Source organism: Oncorhynchus clarkii, chromosome 26 (genome assembly GCF_045791955.1).
Source record: "Oncorhynchus clarkii lewisi isolate Uvic-CL-2024 chromosome 26, UVic_Ocla_1.0, whole genome shotgun sequence".
NCBI classification, from domain to species: Eukaryota; Metazoa; Chordata; class Actinopteri; order Salmoniformes; family Salmonidae; genus Oncorhynchus; species Oncorhynchus clarkii.
The window spans coordinates 38,595,247-38,617,361 of NC_092172.1; the positions used below are offsets into that span (position 1 = coordinate 38,595,247).

At 43.6% G+C, this 22,115-nt stretch overlaps 1 protein-coding gene across 1 annotated transcript in view; it reads right to left on the minus strand.

Annotated features, from left to right (window-relative positions):
- The window catches only part of LOC139384852 (A disintegrin and metalloproteinase with thrombospondin motifs 7-like), a 154,068-nt gene that overhangs the window by 83,460 nt on the left and 48,493 nt on the right, over positions 1–22,115 (minus strand). Inside the window, exon 9 of the mRNA XM_071129747.1 lies at positions 12,878–13,022. Within this exon, the coding sequence (XP_070985848.1) occupies positions 12,878–13,022 (145 nt within the window). The remainder of the gene's footprint in view (positions 1–12,877; positions 13,023–22,115) is intronic.

Here is a 22,115-nt window from a genome sequence, read left to right on the forward strand (position 1 = left end):
TGTATATATTATTGTGAAACCAATTATGAAAATGTAGTGAACTGTGACTAATTATTTTCTAGTTACTGTAGACATGTAGCGGCGATGTGTGTATAAAAATTAGGTATTAAGCGAGAGGCACACGTCTGCCATATCCAAAAACATACAGTACATCTGATTTACTCTGGTTATTTCCCGAGAGGTTTAGCTCAGGAAAGGATTTGGAACAGCAAACATTACCGGGTTTAAAACACGACAGAGACATACAGCGAGGATTAGGATTAATATGGTATGTTCCAAGAAAACCATTACAGAATCAAATGATATGTACTGTAGCCATCTGTGAAGTAATGCTCTCTGGCATTAAGGATGTCATTTCTCTCTACACTATCTGGGGATGTTACTTCATGAATCAATGTTGAGCCCCACAGTCACAGGAGGGCATATTTCAAAAGAACATTCCATGCTGTTGTAACCGGTGTGAAATGGCTAGCTAGTTAGCGGTGCGAGTTAGTAGTGTTTCAATAGGTGATGTCACTCGCTCTGAGACAGTTTTTGTGGAGTGCTGGGTAACGATGCTTCATGGGTAGTGATGTGCAGTTCGCAAAATGAGTTGGTAATTTAGTTAGCTAGCTAGCCACAACTTTAACTAGGTAACCATCTTGGCCAACCATCTTGTGGAATTAAACTATTGATTTATTTACAGTTAGTACTGTGTTGGTCTTTGCTAGAATACTATATTACACGCTTCAAATCAAAAGATATTTATTTGTCACGTACACATGGTTAGGAGATGTTATTGGTCACATACACATGGTTAGCAGATGTTAATGGTCACATACACATGGTTAGGAGATGTTAATGGTCACCTACACATGGTTAGCAGATGTTAATGGTCACATACACATGGTTAGGAGATGTTAATGGTCACCTACACATGGTTAGCAGATGTTAATGGTCACATACACATGGTTAGGAGATGTTAATGGTCACGTACACATGGTTAGCAGATGTTAATGGTCACATACGCATGGTTAGCAGATGTTAATGGTCACATACACATGGTTAGCAGATGTTAATGGTCACGTACACATGGTTAGCAGATGTTAATGGTCACATACACATGGTTAGCAGATGTTAATGGTCACCTACACATGGTTAGCAGATGTTAATGGTCACATACACATGGTTAGGAGATGTTAATGGTCACATACACATGGTTAGGAGATGTTAATGGTCACATACACATGGTTAGCAGATGTTAATGGTCACATACACATGGTTAGCAGATGTTAATGGTCACATACACATGGTTAGCAGATGTTAATGGTCACATACACATGGTTAGGAGATGTTATTGGTCACATACACATGGTTAGCAGATGTTAATGGTCACATACACATGGTTAGCAGATGTTAATGGTCACATACACATGGTTAGCAGATGTTAATGGTCACATACACATGGTTAGCAGATGTTAATGGTCACATACACATGGTTAGCAGATGTTAATGGTCACATACACATGGTTAGCAGATGTTAATGGTCACGTACACATGGTTAGGAGATGTTATTGGTCACATACACATGGTTAGGAGATGTTAATGGTCACATACACATGGTTAGCAGATGTTAATGGTCACATACACATGGTTAGGATATGTTAATGGTCACATACACATGGTTAGGATATGTTAATGGTCACATACACATGGTTAGCAGATGTTAATGGTCACGTACACATGGTTAGGAGATGTTAATGGTCACATACACATGGTTAGCAGATGTTAATGGTCACGTACACATGGTTAGGAGATGTTAATGGTCACATACACATGGTTAGCAGATGTTAATGGTCACGTACACATGGTTAGGAGATGTTAATGGTCACATACACATGGTTAGGAGATGTTAATGGTCACATACACATGGTTAGCAGATGTTAATGGTCACGTACACATGGTTAGCAGATGTTAATGGTCACGTACACATGGTTAGCAGATGTTAATGGTCACATACACATGGTTAGGAGATGTTAATGGTCACATACACATGGTTAGGAGATGTTAATGGTCACATACACATGGTTAGCAGATGTTAATGGTCACGTACACATGGTTAGCAGATGTTAATGGTCACATACACATGGTTAGGAGATGTTAATGGTCACATACACATGGTTAGGATATGTTAATGGTCACATACACATGGTTAGCAGATGTTAATGGTCACGTACACATGGTTAGGAGATGTTAATGGTCACATACACATGGTTAGCAGATGTTAATGGTCACATACACATGGTTAGGAGATGTTAATGGTCACATACACATGGTTAGCAGATGTTAATGGTCACGTACACATGGTTAGGAGATGTTAATGGTCACATACACATGGTTAGGAGATGTTAATGGTCACATACACATGGTTAGGATATGTTAATGGTCACATACACATGGTTAGGATATGTTAATGGTCACATACACATGGTTAGCAGATGTTAATGGTCACGTACACATGGTTAGGAGATGTTAATGGTCACATACACATGGTTAGCAGATGTTAATGGTCACATACACATGGTTAGGAGATGTTAATGGTCACATACACATGGTTAGCAGATGTTAATGGTCACGTACACATGGTTAGGAGATGTTAATGGTCACATACACATGGTTAGGAGATGTTAATGGTCACATACACATGGTTAGCAGATGTTAATGGTCACGTACACATGGTTAGCAGATGTTAATGGTCACGTACACATGGTTAGCAGATGTTAATGGTCACATACACATGGTTAGGAGATGTTAATGGTCACATACACATGGTTAGGAGATGTTAATGGTCACATACACATGGTTAGCAGATGTTAATGGTCACGTACACATGGTTAGCAGATGTTAATGGTCACATACACATGGTTAGGAGATGTTAATGGTCACATACACATGGTTAGGATATGTTAATGGTCACATACACATGGTTAGCAGATGTTAATGGTCACGTACACATGGTTAGGAGATGTTAATGGTCACATACACATGGTTAGCAGATGTTAATGGTCACATACACATGGTTAGGAGATGTTAATGGTCACATACACATGGTTAGCAGATGTTAATGGTCACGTACACATGGTTAGGAGATGTTAATGGTCACATACACATGGTTAGGAGATGTTAATGGTCACATACACATGGTTAGCAGATGTTAATGGTCACGTACACATGGTTAGCAGATGTTAATGGTCACATACACATGGTTAGGAGATGTTAATGGTCACATACACATGGTTAGCAGATGTTAATGGTCACGTACACATGGTTAGCAGATGTTAATGGTCACATACACATGGTTAGGAGATGTTAATGGTCACGTACACATGGTTAGCAGATGTTAATGGTCACATACACATGGTTAGGAGATGTTAATGGTCACATACACATGGTTAGGAGATGTTAATGGTCACATACACATGGTTAGGAGATGTTAATGGTCACCTACACATGGTTAGCAGATGTTAATGGTCACATACACATGGTTAGGAGATGTTAATGGTCACGTACACATGGTTAGCAGATGTTAATGGTCACATACGCATGGTTAGCAGATGTTAATGGTCACATACACATGGTTAGCAGATGTTAATGGTCACGTACACATGGTTAGCAGATGTTAATGGTCACGTACACATGGTTAGCAGATGTTAATGGTCACATACACATGGTTAGGAGATGTTAATGGTCACGTACACATGGTTAGGAGATGTTAATGGTCACGTACACATGGTTAGCAGATGTTAATGCGAGTGTAGCGAAATGCTTGTGCTTCTAGTTCCGACAATGCAGTAATAACCTACGAGTAATCTAACCTAACAATTCCAAAACTACTACCTTATGCACACAAGTGTAACGGGATAAAGAATATGTACATAAAGATATATGAATGAGTGACGGTACAGAACGGCATAGGCAAGATGCAGTAGATGGTATCGAGTACAGTATATACATATGAGATGAGTAATGTAGGGTATGTAAACAAAGTGGCAGAGTTTAAAGTGGCTAGTGATACATGTATTACATAAAGAAGCAGTAGATGATATAGAGTACGGTATATACATATGAGATGAGTAATGTAGGGTATGTAAACATTATATTAGGTAGCATTGTTTAAAGTGGCTAGTGATATATTTTACATCAATTTCCATCATTTCCCATTATTAAAGTGGCTGGAGTTGAGTCAGTGTGTTGGCAGCAGCCACTCAATGTTAGTGGTGGCTGTTTAACAGTCTGATGGCCTTGAGATAGAAGCTGTTTTTCAGTCTCTCAGTCCCTGCTTTGATGCTCCTGTACTGACCTCGCATTCTGGATGATAGCGGGGTGAACAGGCAGTGGCTAGGGTGGTTGTTGTCCTTGATGATGATCTTTATGGCCTTCCTGTGACATCGGGTGGTGTAGGTGTCCTACACCGAGCCCCCTACGTCACCCACAGAGCCCCCTACGTCAGCACCGAGCCCCCTACGTCACCCACGAGCCCCCTACCTCACCCACGAGCCCCCACGCCACCCACCGAGCCCCCTACATCACCCACCGAGCCCCCTACGCCACCCACCGAACCCCCTACGTCACCCACCGAGCCCCCTACGTCACCCACCGAGCCCCCTACGTCACCCACAGAGCCCCCTACGTCACCCACCGAGCCCCCTACACCACCCACCGAGCCCCCTACATCACCCACCGAGCCCACTACTCCACCCACCGAGCCCCCTACATCACCCACGAGCCCCCTACACCACCCACCGAGCCCCCTACATCACCCACAAGCCCCCGAAACCACCCACCGAGCACCCTACATCACCCACCGAGCCCCCTACACCACCCACCGAGCCCCCTACACCACCCACCGAGCCCCCTACATAATCTTTGCTGATACACAAGCCAAGTCTTAACCTTTGCACTGGCAAAATGGTACCGAGTTCACTGCTCAGCATTTTATCCCGCCGTAAAGCTTTCTTATCATGAGGAAGATCTCTTGTGTCTGAGCCCTGAGGCGGGTGTCCAGAGGTGCGTCTGATTCCATTAGAGAGCACTCTTAAAGATTGACCCTAGGTCAGAGACAGTGACTCTGGTCTGGCGTCCTGGTGCTGCGATAAGTACAAGCTGGTGGCATGGGACGACACGTTGGGAAGCTACTACAAGCCTCTCTGGAGAGAGACATGGTCTGCTCCCTCACACAACACCAAGGAGAGAGGGGGGCGACTGGGACTTCACCATCTACTCCATTGCTGAATGTGGAGACTTGAGATAAGAGCTCCAAAAGGACGATTTCAGGGTTTATCGGACTGGTGCCGGGAGATTGGGACGATGGAGATAGACTTGTGTGTATTTTTTGGGGAGGGACTGACATTTTGTTTGTGAAGAGGCAGAATGGTCAGCGGTGTCTGATTCTGACGTTAGCATTGACCTTCTTGAAGCTGTTCGGCTTTAGAACGAGGACAATGAACAAACATCTATCGAACTGTGAGAGAGCTGATGCCCTTCTTTTTCAATTACTCGACAAATATCGCAGACAGATTGGCTGGTCGAGTCGGTCCTACTCGGAAGACTGTTGTGGTTATCAAAATGGAGATAAAACAAGAAGTGAACAGAAAAATAATGTCAGCCCTGCATGCTGTGCTTGTGCCTTTGTGTGTAAGCCTCTGTGGGGAATGATATGATGGATGTGTCAGTAGCCCTGCATGCTGTGCTTGTGCCTTTGTGTGTAAGCCTCTGTGGGGAATGATATGATGGATGTGTCAGTAGCCCTGCGTGCTGTGCTTGTGCCTTTGTGTGTAAGCCTCTGTGGGGAATGATATGATGGATGTGTCAGTAGCCCTGCATGCTGTGCTTGTGCCTTTGTGTGTAAGCCTTTGTGGGGAATGATATGATGGATGTGTCAGTAGCCCTGCATGCTGTGCTTGTGCCTTTGTGTGTAAGCCTCTGTGGGGAATGATATGATGGATGTGTCAGTAGCCCTGCATGCTGTGCTTGTGCCTTTGTGTGTAAGCCTCTGTGGGGAATGATATGATGGATGTGTCAGTAGCCCTGCATGCTGTGCTTGTGCCTTTGTGTGTAAGCCTCTGTGGGGAATGATATGATGGATGTGTCAGTAGCCCTGCATGCTGTGCTTGTGCCTTTGTGTGTAAGCCTCTGTGGGGAATGATATGATGGATGTGTCAGTAGCTAGGTCTCCATACAATTGTTGACAAATTTGAATTGAAAAATTCTAACATCTGCAGAAAAACAATATGCTCATTTTTCCCACCAGAGATGTGTTTCCACCAAATGAGCTTGTTGATTTGTTGCGTGATGACATAGTGCACATAAATATAACTTATGAGGTTAAAATCCCATGTACCGAATACAAGAAATACAAATGAAATGTGTTTCCATCCCATTTTACACTCTGTGTGTTGATACAGCGAGGTGCCCACTCTGGTTTCCATCCCATTTTACACTCTGTGTGTTGATACAGCGAGGTGCCCACTCTGGTTTCCATCCCATTTTACACTCTGTGTGTTGATACATCGAGGTGCCCACTCTGGTTTCCATCCCATTTTACACTCTGTGTGTTGATACAGCGAGGTGCCCACTCTGGTTTCCATCCCATTTTACACTCTGTGTGTTGATACAGCGAGGTGCCCACTCTGGTTTCCATCCCATTTTACACTCTGTGTGTTGATACAGCGAGGTGCCCACTCTGGTTTCCATCCCATTTTACACTCTGTGTGTTGATACAGCGAGGTGCCCACTCTGGTTTCCATCCCATTTTACACTCTGTGTGTTGATACAGCGAGGTGCCCACTCTGGTTTCCATCCCATTTTACACTCTGTGTGTTGATACAGCGAGGTGCCCACTCTGGTTTCCATCCCATTTTACACTCTGTGTGTTGATACAGCGAGGTGCCCACTCTGGTTTCCATCCCATTTTACACTCTGTGTGTTGATACAGCGAGGTGCCCACTCTGGTTTCCATCCCATTTTACACTCTGTGTGTTGATACAGCGAGGTGCCCACTCTGGTTTCCATCCCATTTTACACTCTGTGTGTTGATACAGCGAGGTGCCCACTCTGGTTTCCATCCCATTTTACACTCTGTGTGTTGATACAGCGATGTGCCACTCTGGTTTCCATCCCATTTTACACTCTGTGTGTTGATACAGCGAGGTGCCCACTCTGGTTTCCATCCCATTTTACACTCTGTGTGTTGATACAGCGAGGTGCCCACTCTGGTTTCCATCCCATTTTACACTCTGTGTGTTGATACAGCGAGGTGCCCACTCTGGTTTCCATCCCATTTTACACTCTGTGTGTTGATACAGCGATGTGCCGCTCTGGTTTCCATCCCATTTTACACTCTGTGTGTTGATACAGCGAGGTGCCCACTCTGGTTTCCATCCCATTTTACACTCTGTGTGTTGATACAGCGAGGTGCCCACTCTGGTTTCCATCCCATTTTACACTCTGTGTGTTGATACAGCGAGGTGCCCACTCTGGTTTCCATCCCATTTTACACTCTGTGTGTTGATACAGCGAGGTGCCCACTCTGGTTTCCATCCCATTTTACACTCTGTGTGTTGATACAGCGAGGTGCCCACTCTGGTTTCCATCCCATTTTACACTCTGTGTGTTGATACAGCGAGGTGCCCACTCTGGTTTCCATCCCATTTTACACTCTGTGTGTTGATACAGCGAGGTGCCCACTCTGGTTTCCATCCCATTTTACACTCTGTGTGTTGCGTGATACAGCGAGGTGCCCACTCTGGTTTCCATCCCATTTTACACTCTTGTGTGTTGCGTGATACAGCGAGGTGCCCACTCTGGTTTTGGTACATGTGCTCTAGCCAACAGCTCACACATACAGAGGGTATAACCTGCATGATGACATTATTAGAAACAAAAGAGCAAGATTGACAAATAAAAATAAGCAGCAGCCAAGCGTCAATCATCATGTCACCAGAATAAGACCCTGGATATTGATAGGAAAGGAGCATCAAGCTCGTCACCGTGCACTTTCACCACCCTATGAAGTTCATCACCGTGCACTTTCATCACCCTGTGAAGTTCATCATAACTTATTTCATCCGTAGCCTAATAAACTGCATGCTTTCCTGAGTCGTAGTGGGAGGACCACACAACATATCACGTGACTCCAAGTTTACTTCGATATGATGGTTATGTAAATAACCTCAATTTCTAGCATAATTCATTTTACAGACACAAAAAGATCCCACCTTGTCTAAGGTATTTTGCTTTGTGAGAATTTGGAAAGTTTACCCGCAAATTAGCGGTGTCCATCAGACGACATGTACTTTACTCACATTAAAAAGGTAAGATGGAAACCTGGTTAGTGTTTCACAAGGGAATTGAGTTATTGCTATGCACACTTCTTACAGTCTTCGGGCCCAACCATGTGTGTGTGTGCGCATACAGTATATTAATGAGCATTTGATATATTAGTGCTGCTATCAAAAGTGATTTATAGTTTCTGTATTTGACGGTCCTCATGTACTTTACTACATCATACAGCTTGTCCACGTTACATTTAATAATGACACCTTGGTTCTTTATTTGGGCACTCCTTATTAAATCTCCATACAACTACAATTCATCCCTTCAGTTGATCTAATATCTTCATCCCTCCATCAGCCAATTAGTGAATGTTAAACATGTATCCTCGTTGTATACGAAACGCTTACTTACTAACGAGCTAGTAAATTACATCCTAACTCCGAATAACTAAATCCTGCTAAATCACACATAAATGTCAATTCAGACCTGAAGTTATGATTCAGCCTTAACCCACAACCACTTGGTTCTAATCTTGGAATGTCGTCATTTCAACAAGATTTGCCCGTTGGGAAAAGTGTCAAATTCTCACTCATTTATTTGATTGGGAATGTTTTGTTCCAGAGTTGTTTACAAAACACAGACTAAGAAAGAAATAGTCCTCCTCCCAACCACGATCGAAAGGGGAGGAGGAAACCAATGATTCCCTAATTCCATTCAGGTTTCCTGCTTCAGTCCTGGCAATAGCACCAAAAAGGGTTGAAGGAGATGATCTATCCCACGCTTGCTTTCCTGCCCTGGTGGGCTTCCTGTAAACCCAAGCACACGGAGTGAGCAGCTAATGTTATTCATACAAAGGGCTGTAGTAACTCCAACCCTGGATGAGAATGTTGGTGTGTGGTCTCTCTCTCTCCCTCCCTCTCTCTCCTCACTCCCTCCCTCTCTCTCTCTCTCTCTCTCCCCACTCCCTCGCTCTCTCCCCACTCCTCTCTCTCTCCCCACTCCCCCTCTCTCTCTCCCCACTCCCTCCCCCTCTCTCTCTCTCTCCCCACTCCCTCCCTCTCTCTACCCACTCCCTCCCTCTCTCTCCCCACTCCCTCCCTCTCTCTCTCTCTCTCTCTCTCCCTACTCCCTCCCTCTCTCTCCCCACTCCCTCCCTCTCCCCACTCCCTCTCTCTCTCTCCCCACTCCCTCCCTCTCTCTCCCCACTCCCTCCCTCTCTCTCCCCACTCCCTCCCTCTCTCTCCCCACTCCCTCCCTCTCTACTCCCTCTCTCTATTGAAATGCCAATTTTTCTCAACCTTACAGGGCAGTTTAGAAAGCAGAGGTTTTGGTGTAAACTACGTGGTTTCCACAACATAACACCCTACCAGAGGAATTCTATGTAAAGTCTGCAGGAACACAGTCCTGTGCCACCATCCATCCTGTTCCAGCTGACTTCACTGCATAACTCCTCAATGAGCTCAAATTATGAGCTCAGTGCCCAGCAAGGGGCTTGTTAATCAGCTACCCTCCCCGCTGTCTCACGCCAGTTGTTCTAACCACTTAAACCTTGACGGTTTCCAAGCGCCGGATATACCAAACATCCATTTTGACAGGGGGAACTGGTGTAATTCCAGCTCAAATCGCCATAATTCCAGAAGTGATAAATGGATACACATTCGGCGGCTCTATTTCCGCCTCCCGAGGCGGCTGCGAGTTTATCTTTCTGGCCCTCGCAGTAGCTCGCTGGTAATTCGAGCAAATCACCCCATTTTCCTTTAACCCAACACATATAGGCCCCCTCAGATTCTGTCAAAAACTGTTACAGTTAAGGGGGACGCTATTCAATCAAGTGGCAAGCGAGGAATTCCCGAGGGGTGTATTAGGTAAATACGGTGAACCTATAGGCTGTTTATGTATGTACTGTTTAAAATGTGAGACCAGTGTATTATCGCTCACGGCATCTTTTTCACATTACAGCGAAGCCTACGGCAATCAACTGTCAGCAGGCAAGCATTTTCTATCAAAAGGGTACTATTGGAATCATGACTGTTCATTAACGTACAGATGAACTCATTGAACCGTTTTCTCTCATTAATGTTTTGAGAAGACAGCCGGGGATGAACGTATGCTGTTTACACAGATTCTGTGTATGTTCTTCTGTGGGTCTTCCCCTTCATGATGAAATGTAAACGGAATCAAACCTGGAAAATCGCCTTCAGTAGCGCGACTCGAACCAAGACAACATATGCTTGTTTGTCTAAAACTCTTTGCGCCTTTTTTTGTAAACACTTTTAGACAAACAAAGACTTGCGAATCCAATAGGCTTGAGTGTCCTAAACCATAAAGCTTGCCACTTTGAACCTTATATGCATGTATTGGCTTGTAGCTCGTTTGCCAACACATCTGGGCTTTAAAGATGAAATGCTTTTGTTCCAATTTGTTGCCCTTTAAATTCGGTCACTCCAATCACATGGACAATTACCGGAGCATTGCTGCACAGTGTGTACTGACGCAGGAAGCTGTGTGTATTGATACGATTGGTGGCCACTTAGAGAGCATGTCTCATATATGTTTTAAGCAGACAGCAGTCTGTTGAGAAGTTATGGGGGTGATGTTTTAATGGAGCAGACAGCTGTCTGTTGAGAGGTTATAGGGATGATGTTTTAATGGAGCAGACAGCTGTCTGTTGAGAGGTTATGGGGGTGATGTTTTAAAGGAGCAGACAGCAGTCTGTTGAGAGGTTATAGGGGTGATGTTTTAATGGAGCAGACAGCAGTCTGTTGAGAGGTTATAGGGGTGATGTTTTAATGGAGCAGACAGCAGTCTGTTGAGAGGTTATAGGTGAGATGTTTTAATGGAGCAGACAGCAGTCTGTTGAGAGGTTATGGAGGTGATGTTTTAATGGAGCAGACAGCAGTCTGTTAAGAGGTTATAGGGGTGATGTGAGTATAGAGAGGAGAAGAACATAACTGAGTGACAGAGAATGAGGAGTGGATGAGTAATGAGGATGAGTAAAGAAGATAAGGAGTGGAGGAGTAAAGAGGATGATGAGTAAAGAGGATGAAGAGTAAAGAGGATGAAGAGTGGAGGAGCAATGAGGATGAGGAGTAATGAGGATGAGGAGTAGAGGAGTAAAGAGGAGAGGAGTAATGAGGATGAAGAGTAAAGAGGATGAGGAGTAGAGGAGTAAAGAGGAGAGGAGTAATGAGGATGAGGAGTAGAGGAGTAAAGAGGAGAGGAGTAATGAGGATGAAGAGTAAAGAGGATGAGGAGTAGAGGAGTAAAGAGGATGAAGAGTAAAGAGAATGAGGAGTAAAGAGAATGAGGAGTAATGAGAATGAGGAGTAATAAGAATGAAGAGTAATGATGATGAGGAGTGGAGGAGTAAAGAGGATGAGGAGTAATGAGGATGAGAAGTGGAGGAGTAAAGAGGATGAGGATGAGGAGTAATGAGGATGAGGAGTAATGTGAATGAGGAGTAATGAGAAGGAGGAGTGGAGGAGTAATGAGGATGAGGAGCAATAAGGATGAGGAGTGGAGGAGTAAAGAGGATGAGGATGAGGAGTAATGAGGATGAGGAGTAATGTGGATGGGGAGTAATATGGACGACGAGTGGAGAAGTAAAGAGGAAGAGTGTAGGAGAAATAAGGATGAGGGGTAATGAGGATGAGGAGTAATGAGAAGGAGGAGTGGAGGAGTAAAGAGGATGAGGAGTAATGAGGATGAGGAGCAATAAGGATGAGGAGTAATGAGGATGAGGAGTAATGAGAAGGAGGAGTGGAGGAGTAAAGAGGATGAGGAGTAATGAGGATGAGGAGCAATAAGGATGAGGAGTAATGAGGATGAGGAGTAATGAGAAGGAGGAGTGGAGGAGTAAAGAGGATGAGGAGTAATGAGGATGAGGAGCAATAAGGATGAGGAGTAATGAGGATGAGGAGTAATGAGAAGGAGGAGTGGAGGAGTAAAGAGGATGAGGAGTAATGAGGATGAGGAGCAATAAGGATGAGGAGTGGAGGAGTAAAGAGGATGAGGAGTAAAGAGGACGAGGAGTGTTGGAATAATGATGATGAGGAGTAATGAGGATGAGGAGTAATGAGGATTAATGAGGATGAGGGGAGGAGTAATGAGGATGAGGAGTAATGAGGATGAATGAGGATGAGGGGAGGAGTAATGAGAATGAATGAGGATGAGGGGAGGAGTTGTGATGAGGGTTGTGGGACAGAGAGGATAAGAGGAGAAGTGAGAAGGGGAGAGCTGTGATGAGGGTTGTAGGACAGAGAGGACAAGAGGAGAAGTGAGAAGGGGAGAGTTGTGATGAGGGTTGTAGGACAGAGAGGATAAGAGGAGAAGTGAGAAGGGGAGAGCTGTGATGAGGGTTGTAGGACAGAGAGGATAAGAGGAGAAGTGAGAAGGGGAGATCTGTGATGAGGGTTGTGGGACAGAGAGGACAAGAGGAGAAGTGAGAAGGGGAGATCTGTGACGAGGGTTGTAGGACAGAGAGGACACACCATGGAGGGATATGCAGATAGCAGGAGTATGCTGAAGAAAAAGACAAGTATTGGTTCAGATTCAGGGGTCTTACGTCCACGTCGTCACAGAGCAGGGATCCAGAGCCGTACTGTAGGCGGCACTGGTGGGCAGCACTGTACAGGACCCCGGGGGGAACAGAGTTCAGATCCAGCACGTCCCGCATGGGGGGGTCATCCAGGCACCAGCCCCAGCCTCGACTGAGGAGGAACAACCACAACAACAGGGTGGTCAGACAAACGCATTATAGTGAAACATGCACACATCGAGATCCTGAAAAGGTATGTTATTAAATGGATAGTTTAGGATTTTGGCAACGAGCATGTTATCTACTTCCCCAGATCAGATGAACTCTTGGATACCATTTTTATGACTCTGCGTCCAGTATGAAGGAAGTTAGAGACCGTTTTGCGAGCCAATGCTTACTAGCTTAGTGAAAAAACTGATAGCCTGGCAAAGCTAGTGCTAACACTAGTTAGCATTGGCTCGTGAAAGTACCTCTTAACTTCCTTCATACTAGACAGACATAAAAATGGTATCCAAGACTTCATTGGACTCTGGTAAAATAGATAACATGCTTCATTATCAGTCCTCTTGTTTTGGGGCTCCCAAGTGGCGCAGCGGTCTGAGGTACTGCATCTTATTGCTAGAGGTGTCACTACAGACCCTGGTTCGATTCCAGGCTGTATCACAACCGGCCGTGATGGGCAGTCCCATATGGCGGCGCACAATTGGCCCAGTGTTGTCCGGGTTAGGGTTTGGCCGGGGTAGGCCATCATTGTAAATAAGAATATTTTCGTAACAAACTTGCCTAGTTAAAAAAAGGATAAATACAATTGACAAATCCCAAACTATCCCTTTAAGGCTGGAACAAAATGGAGGGGGCTTAAATATGATTGAGCCTAATTTTAATGGGCCATATATTTCATAGTTGACAGGGCTGTATGTGACTGAGTAGACAGTGACGGCTTTGACAAGGTCTCCATGTAAAAAAGCTGACAGGGTGCTAACAGAATTTAGAGAGCTGTCTGTCTGCATGACACAGAATCAAGCAGGCGTCACAGTCAAACCAGTCGTTAGAAGTCAACTCCAGCTCAGTCAAAATGCCAAGCTGGAACCACATGAGTACAGCAGGCATTCTATCACATGAACAAAAAGATCAATGAGTCAATCCCCCTTTTATGGGGATCCAATCTATCTCCATAAGGAACATTTACAAATCCTAGTATTGGAACAGTTTTAATTCTAAGTGATTGATTTTATATTAGTATGCATCTTCTCTGCCCGGGCACACTTTTAAGATGCTGGAACGGTCCACATCTGCCAACAAAACGAGTAATGATTAGAAAAGTCTGACAACCAGGGACTGATTTAGACTTGGGACACCAGGTGGGTGCAATTCATTATCAGGTACAGTAGAACAGAGAACCAGCAGGCTCTGGACCTCATAAGGTAAGAGTTGAATACCTCTGGTGTTGGATATAGGCAACTCCAAAAGCCTGCAAAGGTTGTGAAATATGAACACTAGAATTTTCAAATGCTTTTGAAAATATATAGATTGCTATTATTTTCTATGGGTAACATGATGAAGATACTCTCAATGTAAGACCCTGCGCCTGCTCCCTGCTCCCTGCTCCTGCTCCCTGCTGCCTGCTCCCTGCGCCTGCTCCCTGCGCCTGCTCCCTGCTCCCTGCGCCTGCTCCCTGCTCCCTGCGCCTGCTCCCTGCTCCTGCTCCCTGCTCCTGCTCCCTGCTCCCTGCTCCCTGCTCCCTGCGCCTGCTCCCTGCTCCCTGCGCCTGCTCCCTGCTCCCTGCGCCTGCTCCCTGCTCCCTGGTCCCTGCGCCTGCTCCCTGCTCCCTGCTCCCTGCTCCCTGACAACCAGATTAGGAAAGAGAGCAAAAAGGCATGGGCTTGCGTTAAACACTAAAATATCACCGTTTTTTTATATGACAGCAGTTCCACACATTGCCATGATGCAAGTTGTGTGGGAAAAATATTTGTATTTTATTCTGTTATATTTCATTATACTCCTAGTCTCTATAACATATATGTGTATTGACTGTGATCAGGGTAGCCTAAGTGTGTCTTGTCTGTTTAATGGACAAAACTATTGATTTTGTGTGCATGCCACAAACCAGCAGCCTAACATAATGAAACTCAAAATATGCCATAAGATTTTTTTTACAAATACATTTTATTTGTCTTTTAATGTTTCTTAGGACCTGCCTAAACAAATTAATAATGGATTTCTTTTTGATGGTGTATATTTTCAATGGATTTATTAAAATAGACGCCAAACATATGTTTGTAATGGATGAAAGGGGGAGACAATATAGCATAAATCATGTTTGAAAGCAGTACCAGTCGGCTTGTTGCTGTGTGTTCTATGCAAGATAAATATTCCTTTACAGGCGCATTCAAGTTACGAGTGCCATAGGGAGAGAATTCCCAGAATCAAATATAGGCTACAAATAGGCTTTAATGTATTTTAGTAGGCTACTAAAACTCTTGCCAACCACACCATTTTATATGGCCTATGCATCGTCTAAGCATGAATTAATGTAATAATGAACACTTATCTGAAAAAAATGGTCTTACCTTGCTTGCATTTAGTGCAGGCTGTGTAACGATCACTTAGTGCAGGCTGTGTAACGATCACTTAGTGCAGGCTGTGTAACAGTCACTTAGTGCAGGCTGTGTAACAGTCACTTAGTGCAGGCTGTGCAACAATCACTTAGTGCAGGCTGTGTAACAGTCACTTAGTGCAGGCTGTGTAACAATCACTTAGTGCAGGCTGTGCAACAATCACTTAGTGCAGGCTGTGTAACAATCACTTAGTGCAGGCTGTGTAACAATCACTTAGTGCAGGCTGTGTAACAATCACTTAGTGCAGGCTGTGTAACAATCACTTAGTGCAGGCTGTGTAACAATCACTTAGTGCAGGCTGTGTAACAATCACTTAGTGCAGGCTGTGTAACAATCACTTAGTGCAGGCTGTGTAACAATCACTTAGTGCAGGCTGTGTAACAATCACTTAGTGCAGGCTGTGTAACAGTCACTTAGTGCAGGCTGTGTAACAATCACTTAGTGCAGGCTGTGTTACAATCACTTAGTGCAGGCTGTGTAACAATCACTTAGTGCAGGCCGTGTAACAGTCACTTAGTGCAGGCCGTGTAACAATCACTTAGTGCAGGCCGTGTAACAATCACTTAGTGCAGGCCGTGTAACAATCACTTAGTGCAGGCCGTTTAACAATCACTTAGTGCAGGCCGTGTAACAATCACTTAGTGCAGGCTGTGTAACAGTCACTTAGTGCAGGCTGTGTAACAATCACTTAGTGCAGGCCGTGTAACAGTCACTTAGTGCAGGCCGTGTAACAATCACTTAGTGCAGGCTGTGTAACAGTCACTTAGTGCAGGCCGTGTAACAGTCACTTAGTGCAGGCCGTGTAACAATCACTTAGTGCAGGCTGTGTAACAGTCACTTAGTGCAGGCTGTGTAACAATCACTTAGTGCAGGCTGTGTAACAATCACTTAGTGCAGGCTGTGTAACAGTCACTTAGTGCAGGCTGTGTAACAATCACTTAATGCAGGCCGTGTAACAGTCACTTAGTGCAGGCTGTGTAACAATCACTTAGTGCAGGCTGTGTAACAGTCACTTAGTGCAGGCCGTGTAACAGTCACTTAGTGCAGGCTGTGTAACAATCACTTAGTGCAGGCTGTGTAACAATCACTTAGTGCAGGCTGTGTAACAGTCACTTAGTGCAGGCTGTGTAAAAATCACTTAGTGCAGGCTGTGTAACAGTCACTTAGTGCAGGCTGTGTAACAATCACTTAGTGCAGGCTGTGTAACAGTCACTTAGTGCAAGCTGTGTAACAGTCACTTAGTGCAGGCCGTGTAACAATCACTTAGTGCAGGCTGTGTAGAAATCACTTAGTGCAGGCTGTGTAACAATCACTTAGTGCAGGCTGTGTAACAATCACTTAGTGCAGGCTGTGTAACAGTCACTTAGTGCAGGCTGTGTAACAATCACTTAGTGCAGGCTGTGTAACAATCACTTAGTGCATGCAGGCTGTGTAACAATCACTTAGTGCAGGCTGTGTAATAATCACTTAGTGCAGGCTGTGTAATAATCTACCGTGTTGATTTCACTCTCGCAGCACCTGTTTCCACAATGGTGCTGCCCCCCCCACATTCTAAAATTGCTTTTGTGTCCCCCCCAGTTTTATCATTAGTGCAGGCTGTGCAACAATCACTTAGTGCAGGCTGTGCAGGCTGTGCAACAATGCGAGTGTAGCATTTCGCTACACTCGCATTAACATCTGCTAACCATGTGTATGTGACAAATAAAATTGGATTTGATTTGATTTTTTGATACAAAGGGAGGCAGCGGTGTGCTTTAGGACCATGTGGACGCCTCCGAGCGGTCGGGTAGGTTGTTTGGAGTGTTTATCAGACTGGATGAAAATATACAAATAATAAATCTACAAATAATTAAAAATAAAAATAATAATAAAAAACATTTGTATTTTTTAAACACAAATAATAATTATAATAATATAGTTATGCCCACCCCCCCCCCCATTTCTAAAACCAAAGTTGCACCCCTGCCCTGATCATAACCTTTATTTCTATTTATCCGGAGAGGCCTGTGTTAGCCATTTAAGGGTGAGCTAGGTTATCCAGGGAAAGTCAACATGTCGTATTCTCACGTGGGAAGAGGGAACATAAGCTCTGCATTTGGACAAATTAGAATGTTTTCACACCACACAAATAACAGACTGTTCCCGGCTCCACACTCTCAATGCATGGTTGGTAGCCTTATGTCTGCCTCGCTGCTCACATAATGGAATTCACAAAACAATGCTACACAACAAGCTCCTGTTTTTAAAAGTGTATTATCTTGATTTAAACTATTTTAAGTGTATGATATTGATTAACATTTTTAAAAGTGTATTATCTTGATTGAAAATGTTTCAGACCAATGTAATTGTTCTGAACCACGAGCCAACCAATGTAATTGTTATGAACTACGAGCCAACCAATGTAATTGTTCTGAACCACGAGCCAACCAATGTAATTGTTCTGAACCACGAGCCAACCAATGTAATTGTTCTGAACCACGAGCCAACCAATGTAAATGTTCTGAACCACGAGCCAATCAATGTAATTGTTCTGAACCACGAGCCAACCAATGTAATTGTTCTGAACCACGAGCCAACCATTGCGTTGAAAGAATGTTTTCATTTCACCCGCCAGCTAATTTTCTTGCGGCACACCTGAGACTCTACTCATAGGCGAGTTCGTTTTGCATGACTGCCCCGAGGGAGTGGAGAGCCAATGGAATGGTGTAAAAATGTACAAACTTTGCCTACCCGGGCACCGGACCATGCAAAACGAACTCGCCCAATGATTAGCCCAATAGGGTAAATGCAGATACTGTAGGCAACCCCATGCTTCAGCCTATTTATTTATAGTCACAATGCTGCATCAGATGGGCTACAGGAGATTATGCTTACTGCTAATAGCATACCTAATAATATGGACGGTGCATAGGCTATATGCATGGACCAATAAGGTAAAATGATTTTTTTTAAACAATTTGACCAATACATTATTTGTCTCTCATTTCTGGAGGTGGAAATGATATTTTATATGGAGTGTGCATTATTCAATGTATTTTCATTCATTTTAGAGTAGAATGTCATTTTAAAAAGTCACCAGAACGGAGCTTCTCAGTCCAACATAAAAATGACCCAAAATAGGGTGTGTGTGTGGTGACCTTTCCCCCCCACTGCTACATATGTTTCCAGAGGAAACACTGGACGGGAGGAAGTCTCATTCAAATATGGGCAGATAGTTTTAGGTACAGTAGTACATTTCCACATAATCCAACATGCAGCCAAGGGAGAGAGTAGACAAGGACAATAAGGTCACAACTCCACAGCAACGGTAAGGCACAGCTGAGCTTTTACAGAAGAACACACATTGCTGTTCTCATAAGCAGAAGTCCAGCTGCTTGTCCAATTGACCAAAAATATGGACAATATAACAAGATGCGTGACCCTTGACCAGGCCAAATAAAATAAACTTCTAAGGCAACAGGACTTTCCTGTTTACTTAAAGTATATAAAAAAAACACATGATCATAAGTGACTGTGACTGGCGTCTGTTCAACTGTTTTCAAATGACTGCCATCAAGCAACACAATAGCAGATTAGAAGAGATCCTGAGGCGGCCAGAACACAACTCCATCGAGAGAGACGGTAAAGGTATTCAATAATACTATTGAAGTGTTCAATCAAGACCAGTTGTTCTGCTTTCAGTCACACTGATTAGTCTGACAGCTTTGTGAATAGAGAAAAGGATCATGTCTACCCGTGGCAGGCTAGCATGTTATTTGACTGAATTAGGTTCTCTCTGCATCACAGCCCAGGCCACTGATTCTGACCCAGTAATTGGTGAGGTGTGATCATAGCAGCAAGTGGAACTGCTATCAAATCCTCCCAGCAGGCCTCTTTCTCTCAAGCATGGTCCCAGATCTGTTTGTGCTGTATCGCCGACTTGTATGGTCATTGTCACGCTAAACAATGACCACAGGAGTTGGCAAGACGGTACAAAGATCTAAGACCAGGCTAGTTTCTCTCCTAACAATGTAAGAAGCTGTGTGGAACTCAGTGAGCAAAACTCAACTCTGATGTCCAATTTCATCCCTCAGACACTATTCAGTCATATTGGAGCCTACTGGAGCACTAGGGTAGTTCAAGTTCACGTGTTTTATTGCCTGCAGTATGGTGGGTTATTACATTTGAGCCGGACAGATTCGGCAAAGAATGTTTAAACCATTACTTTTACAACAGGTGTCTTTGCAATTAATTTATAAAACTATGGCTAAAGGCCTTTACCATATCCTGCTTCAGTAAATTCTGTCTGGTCCACTTACGTAGTATTTCACCTGAAATAACCTATTTAATATATGCTTGTGATTTCAACTTTAACAAAGATTTTTTGCATTTCTGAAGCAACATTTATACAATGACGCATTTGAAAGTACTTCACAGTGTAGACGCCACATCAATCCAAACCAATACAATAACATGCTATTTTTTTTACAAGTCAGTTAAGAACAAATTCTTATTTACAATGACGGCCTAGGAACAGTGGGTTAACTGCCTTGTTCAGGGGCAGAACGACAGATTTTTACCTTGTCAGCTCGGGGAGTCGATCTAACACCCTTTCGGTTACTGGCCCAACGCTCTAACCACTAAGCTACCTGCCGCCCCTGCTCATCTGATATAACAGATTATGACATCATTCATGATAAATACGCTTATACAACTGATTTTGTTGTGACTAGTGATGAATAAGGCTGAACTGAAACTAAGCAATCCATTGGAATTTCTTCTACCTAGCAACAGCCAGATTCACACGCAAAATATGAAAATTACTTATTTCACTATCAGGCAATCAACATATTCCATAGATTTGAGTTCAATTTGAGTTCAAATGTACATTCAATGAACCCCATACACCCAGTCGAGAAACAAAATGGCCACTTTGGAGCTGTGAGCTTGAAAGCTGAGATGATCTGGTAAAATATCATAAAAAAGGTAAAGCTGGCGAGATGGATTACGCCTACAAAGTTTAGGGCCTGTATTCCCAAGTGTCTCAAAATAGGACTGCTGATCTAGGATCAGGTCCACCTGGTCTTAGTCAGCATTATCTAAAAGGACAAACTGATCGTAGATCAGAACTCCTACTCTGAATCACATTATGAACACAGGGCCTAGATCATCTGGAGGAGCTATAAGGAGGCGTTGGCCAGCTGCACCTCACAGCTGCAGGAAAAATCACAACATGCCTAGTAATGTAGTTGGGGAGAATTCCACAGAATGCTTTCAGAGCTGAACAAATGACCCTATATTAGACTTTGGACCACAGTAGCGACTACTGAAGACGGACTTGCCATTTTAGTTTATTTAAATAAAAAAAATGTATCCTGCCAAACACTATCATGATAGAGGAACACATGAAAATAAGTCAGAAACTTTGTGTTTATCTACTGATTCTTAATCAACTGCATACTTTGGTATGTGTTTTGTTTAAAAATATCAAGTCATCTAAACTAAAGACCATTTAACAGCTAGCTAATGAAATGTATGATAGAAGGCTCTAGCATTTCTGTGTAAAGTTGTTGCTGTGCATCCAATAATGGACAATAGTATAGGGATTTATGGACTAAAAATCCCCTAATACTTATTATTGTCCTTGATTCTAAAATGCAAACCTTGATTAAACTGGTTCATCCAAGGGCAAAGCTTTTCTTTGTAACTTTAGATGCAGTATTCCAAAAAGGAGGAGAATATTTGACTCAGCATCTGTTAACAGCTGCTTAACCTACAGTACAGTACACCTCTTCAATGGGACTTCAATAGCCAGGAGTTTAATGATGCATACATATAATGATGACACATTTGGGATGACATAATATTGAACACTATGCAACAGCAATTAAATTGTTCTCCATGAGTGACTATGGCTGCAGAGGTCCACTGAATAGAGGTTTAGAGGGAGAACTGACATCTGATGCCTTTGTGAAAGAAAAACACTAGTGCTGTCCAGGAGAAGTTTATGCCGTGGTGATTTATAAACTCTATTCTTTTCAGAGAATTCCACGCAAAGAATGCTAATATTTTCAATAGTCAAGTCGCTAGCTAAAATAAATCAAAATCGATCAGCGTCAACAATACGAATGTCTGAACTTATGTAACACCAGTGAAAACGTCATTCACCTTTCAAACAGTAAAACAATTGACACACTGCATGGTGCGTGTTAATTTACAGCTTAAGTCTTAGAAGTCTTGCCCACTCACAATCAAGCAGAAGGCAATCATTGTCCTCGCTGCAATTTGCAGATTCCTTTTCATTGCAATTACACACATGAAAAGCTTTGGGGCTTTTTTGTAACCCCCGCCTCTCCTTCCAACCTCCAACCCCCCTTCAAACAATCTAGTCTAGACATTGTTGGAGAGCTACTCTCTCTGTCCTCAGCCCATCTGTAGGATAACCATCTGAACCCCATGGCTCAGCCTGCCCTTCCACATTCCACATTTAACTAACACCTACAGCTCAAAGTCAGACAAATAGGACTGAGTACGGCGCCCTGAGGAACCTCTCTGCCATTAGCGCACAATGGTGCCCTTGTGGTGGGAGCAGGAAGAGATGAGAGGAAGAGGAGGGAGGGAAAGATGACAAATGGAGGAAGAGGAGGAGAAGATGGGATGTAAAAAGT